The 4,645-nt window shown below is 62.7% G+C and overlaps 1 protein-coding gene across 1 annotated transcript; it reads left to right on the top strand.

The window, feature by feature from the left end:
• Positions 1-1,935: 1,935 nt before the first annotated feature.
• On the top strand, positions 1,936-3,804 carry JUND (JunD proto-oncogene, AP-1 transcription factor subunit). Its single transcript, XM_043467374.1, has one exon. The coding sequence runs from the start codon at positions 2,076-2,078 to the stop codon at positions 3,117-3,119; it is 1,044 nt and encodes a 347-aa protein (XP_043323309.1). The 5' UTR covers positions 1,936-2,075; the 3' UTR covers positions 3,120-3,804.
• The last annotated feature ends 841 nt before the right edge of the window (positions 3,805-4,645 follow it).

Genomic DNA, 4,645 nt, shown 5'->3' with positions numbered 1-4,645 from the left:
CCACATGCCTGGAAACACATATACATACACACGCATACATACACATGGGTACACATGCAAGGATTCACACAAGCACAAACACCCACTCCTGTGTGTGAACACACCTGGGTACACTGACCCATACATGAACACATACAGGCACATGTGGGCACAGACAGACATGTGTGGGTACACAGACACACAGCCATACCCCCACCTCTCCACCAGCCAGGCCAGGCCTCTTGCTCATGGTGACAGCCTCCCTCAAGGCCTTCTTGCTCCACAGCCCAGTTAGGGGCACGGCCTGGTGAGGAAGGGAAACAGAAGACCAGGTGTTCATGTCCACAGGCCAGTCAGACAAACTGAGGCCAGAAAGTGCCACAGCAACCCACCGGTCCTCTCCTTTAACACTGGCTAAATGACACCCCACTCCAGTATTCTTGCCTGGAAAATCCCATGGACAGAGAAGCCTGGTAGGCTACAGGCCATGAGGTCCCAAAGAGTCGGACATGACCGAGCGATTTCACTTTCATTATTGGATGCTAGGCCCCATGCTGGAAGCTGGAGACCCAGCAGGCCCAAGATAGCCTGCCCTGCTGGGACTTATGGTCCGCCCTAGCGTAGTGGATGGTTCCAGGTATAATGGAAACAAGGTGAGTGGGAGGGGCCTCTCTGAGGACCAGCCATAGGCACTGGGGGAAGGGAGCCAGCTCCTGTTAAGGCCCTGAGGGCAGCAAGGAGTTGGGAAGATAAAGCTCAGACCGGGTGAGAGGGTGTCACCGGAAAGAACAAAGGAATGTATGGGCCCTCCACCAACTGGTGATGGACTGGGCGCCATCCAGTGTGTGATGAGAGCCATGGAGGGGTTCTGTGCAGGGTTCCTAGGTCGGACCCAGATGTCCCAAGGATCTCTTGGGAGTGTGGTGAAGGGCCCCTCCCACCTCCGTCATATTCCCATCCCCAGCCAGTCTTTATGGAGGCCCATTAAGCCTGACCTGACAATCATAGTAGTAATTAACAGGTAATAATTACCAACTGGGATTCCTGACTTAACAGCCCAGTCCGGGAGCCACCGGAGTACCCACAGGAGGCTCTGGCTGACGCAGGGGTAAAAATGTAAGCCGCTGCCCAGGGGCACGGACGCCCGAATTCTACTGGATGGATAAGAGCTCAGGCTTGGTCACGCTCTGGCCTCGAGGGCAGGTCACTCCACCTCGCAGAACCTCAATTTCCCCTCTGTAAAGTCAGGAAGTCGGGACTCCCGCGATTTAGACCCCACCCTATGAAAAGTAGCAGGAGCAAAGCATTTCCAACAACTTCTGGCTGGAGCCCCCTCTTCCCTCCCCAGTCTTTCTGGGGCAAACACACCGGGGTGGGGGTGAGCTGGAAACAGACCTGGCCCACACCAGCGGCGAGCCGCCGGGCACAGATCCCTTAGGCCCGCACAATGCTCAGTCTGAGGCGCGATAAAGGAGACACAGCATAGTGAAGCGGGAGGCGCCAGGGAGTTATTTATCCATCCAGAGCCCCATCCCCCTCCGGTCCCCGGAGGCCGGCACCGCCCCCGTCCCGCCCGGGGCCCCACGCGCGGACGTGGGGCGGGGCCTCTGAGAGGGCGGGCGCCGGGTGGCCGGGCCCATCACGCCACCCGGGACGTGCCTTGGCGGGAGGCGGCGCTGGGGGCATTGGTCGTACACAGCACTCCAGGGGCGGAGTGACCAGGCCCGGTGCTCGGCCCGCCCCCATGACGTCAACCCACAAGGCAGCGCGCTGTTGTGTCGTTTACCGCGCGTCACCCGGACAACGGCAGTCGGTGGGGGATGAGGGGGATGTTATTGACTTGGCCCCACCCCATCATGCAAATGAGAGACGTCACTCGTGCCCAATGGCGAGCGGGGACGGTGAGCTCATCGCGCCGGGCCGAGGCTATAAGGGGGCGCACGGGTTGCGCGGCGCAGGAGCCGCCGCCAGCGGAGGGCCGGGCGCAGCGGCCGCGGCCGGGGCGGGCGCAGGGCCGAGCGGACGGGGGGGGGCGCGGGCCCCCGGGCGGCCGCGGCCACTCCCCCCCCGGGCCGGCGCGGCGGGGGAGGCGGAGGATGGAAACACCCTTCTACGGCGATGAGGCGCTGAGCGGCCTGGGCGGCGGCGGCAGTAGCAGTGGCGGCGGTGGCAGCTTCGCGTCCCCGGGTCGTCTGTTCCCCGGGGCGCCCCCGACGGCGGCGGCCGGCAGCATGATGAAGAAGGACGCGCTGACGCTGAGCTTAAGTGAACAGGTGGCGGCAGCGCTTAAGCCCGCGGCCGCGCCGCCCCCGGGCCCCTTGCGCACCGACGGCGCCCCAGGCACGGCGCCCCCCGACGGTCTGCTTGCCTCGCCCGACTTGGGGCTGCTCAAGCTCGCCTCGCCCGAGCTCGAGCGCCTCATCATCCAGTCCAACGGGCTGGTTACCACCACGCCGACGAGCACGCAGTTCCTCTATCCCAAGGTGGCGGCCAGCGAGGAGCAGGAGTTCGCCGAGGGCTTCGTCAAGGCCCTAGAGGACTTACACAAGCAAAACCAGCTGGGCGCGGGCGCGGCCTCCGCTGCAGCCGCCGCCGGGGGACCTTCGGGCACGGCTGCGGGCGCCGCGCCTCCCAGCGAGTTGGCCCCAGCGGCGGCCACGCCCGAGGCGCCCGTCTACGCGAACCTGAGCAGCTACGCGGGCGGCACCGGGAGTGCTGGGGGTGCTGCGACGGTCGCCTTCACCGCGGAGCCCGTGCCCTTCCCACCGCCGCCACCCCCAGGCACGTTGGGGCCGCCGCGCCTGGCCGCTCTCAAGGATGAACCGCAGACGGTGCCCGACGTGCCGAGCTTCGGCGAGAGCCCGCCGCTGTCGCCTATCGACATGGACACGCAAGAGCGCATTAAGGCAGAGCGCAAGCGTCTGCGCAACCGCATCGCTGCCTCCAAGTGCCGCAAGCGCAAGCTGGAGCGCATCTCGCGCCTCGAGGAGAAAGTGAAGACGCTCAAGAGCCAGAACACGGAGCTGGCGTCCACGGCGAGCCTGCTGCGCGAGCAGGTGGCGCAGCTCAAGCAGAAGGTCCTCAGCCACGTCAACAGCGGCTGCCAGCTGCTGCCCCAGCACCAGGTGCCCGCGTACTGAGCCCGCGCACGGGGCGCATGCGCGGCCCCTTCCCAGAGAGGCGGGCTCGCGTGGGGGGGGGGGCGTGGGCGCCCCGGACTCGGAGAGGGCGCGGCCCCGGGGACCCCCCCCCCCCAGGGTGCCAGGATGCGAAGAGGGCGCCTCAGACTCGACAAGCTGGACCCCCTGCTCCCGGGGGGGTGAGCGCATGACCTCCCCTGCCCCGCTCTTGCGCTGCCTTTCTCCCGGGCGCGCGGTCACCCGGTGTTGCACAAACCCGCGCGTCCTGGCCGCCCCTTTGTACACACCGCCGCCGAAGGAGGCTCCGAGGGGGCGCAGCCTCAAGCCCTGCGCTTCCTTTTTCTTTTACCCCTTTTTTTTTTTTGACTTTGGAAGAGAGAAGAACAGAGTGTTCGATTCTGCCCTATTTATGTTTCTACTTGGGAACAAACGTTGGTTGTGTGTGTGTGTGTTCTCCTGTGTTGGTTTTTTAAGGAAATGGGAAGAAGAAAAAAAAAAAAAAACACCTCTCTCCTCCCCTTTCCTCGCTCTCGCTTCCCCTCCCCTTCCATCCCTCCGACACCCCCTCCTCCCGCCCTTTTTCCTCTATTTGTTTTTTTGTTTTGTTTTGCTACGAGTCCACATTCCTGTTTGTAATCCTTGGTTCGCCCGGTGTTCTGTTTTCAGTAAAGTCTCGTTAACGCCAGCTCGGCTCTTCGCCTCCTCCTTCTCTTGCAGGGGCCTGACGGGGTGGGCGGGGCCTGGCCGGGTCCCATCCCCTCCTGCCTCCTTCACCTCCTCCCTCCGCCCCTGCTCGGAGGAGGCCGGACTCGGCGTCCGGGAAGAGCCTGTGCATCTGGCGTTCAGCGAGCGCCATCTAGGCGGCCCTGGGCGCCGGGCCGACTCTGGTCGGCTTGGGTGGGGGACGTTGGGATTTGCAACCTGCCTTTGGAAATAGCCAGCCCACGGGTGTCCTCTTTGCGTAGGAGGGGCTGCGAGAGGGAAGCGGGGGGCAACTCCAGCCCGAGACTGAGTGAAAGGCAGAAACTTGAACTTGCCGGGCTGCTCTCTGCTTGTCTCTAAGATGGGCAGAGCAATCGTAAACTTGTCCCATGAAGTTGTGAGGATTAAGAGAGTCTGTTTACGGAGCAGGTCTTGGCTTACAGGTGGTGCTCAATCTAAGCTTGTGGTATTTGTTGTATGGGAAACCTGAATCTCAGGACCAGAAGAAAGGCTGTCTTCCTCCAGGCCTGGGGTGTGGGTAGGTTCTGTGGGACCTCCCTGTTAGAGCACTAACTTGAAATCCAGGATTTTTCAAGTACTTTCTGAAACACCCCTCCCTCAACATCCTATTCTCCCGTTTTGAAGAAACTAAGGTTCAGAGAGGTTGAGTAGGACTGGCTTGAGGTCACAGCCTTTTTAGGAGCCTGTGCCGGGATGTATGGGCCTTGGACCTCTCACCTTCAGAGCCTTGACTTCCAGGTTCCCCTCTTCCCCTGCCTCCTCTGGCCTTTCCTATTGTGGGGGCAAAAAAACCCAGACCTTGG

This window comes from Cervus canadensis, chromosome 4, assembly GCF_019320065.1.
Source record: "Cervus canadensis isolate Bull #8, Minnesota chromosome 4, ASM1932006v1, whole genome shotgun sequence".
NCBI classification, from domain to species: Eukaryota; Metazoa; Chordata; class Mammalia; order Artiodactyla; family Cervidae; genus Cervus; species Cervus canadensis.
This window is presented reverse-complemented; position numbering and strand designations above follow the sequence as displayed.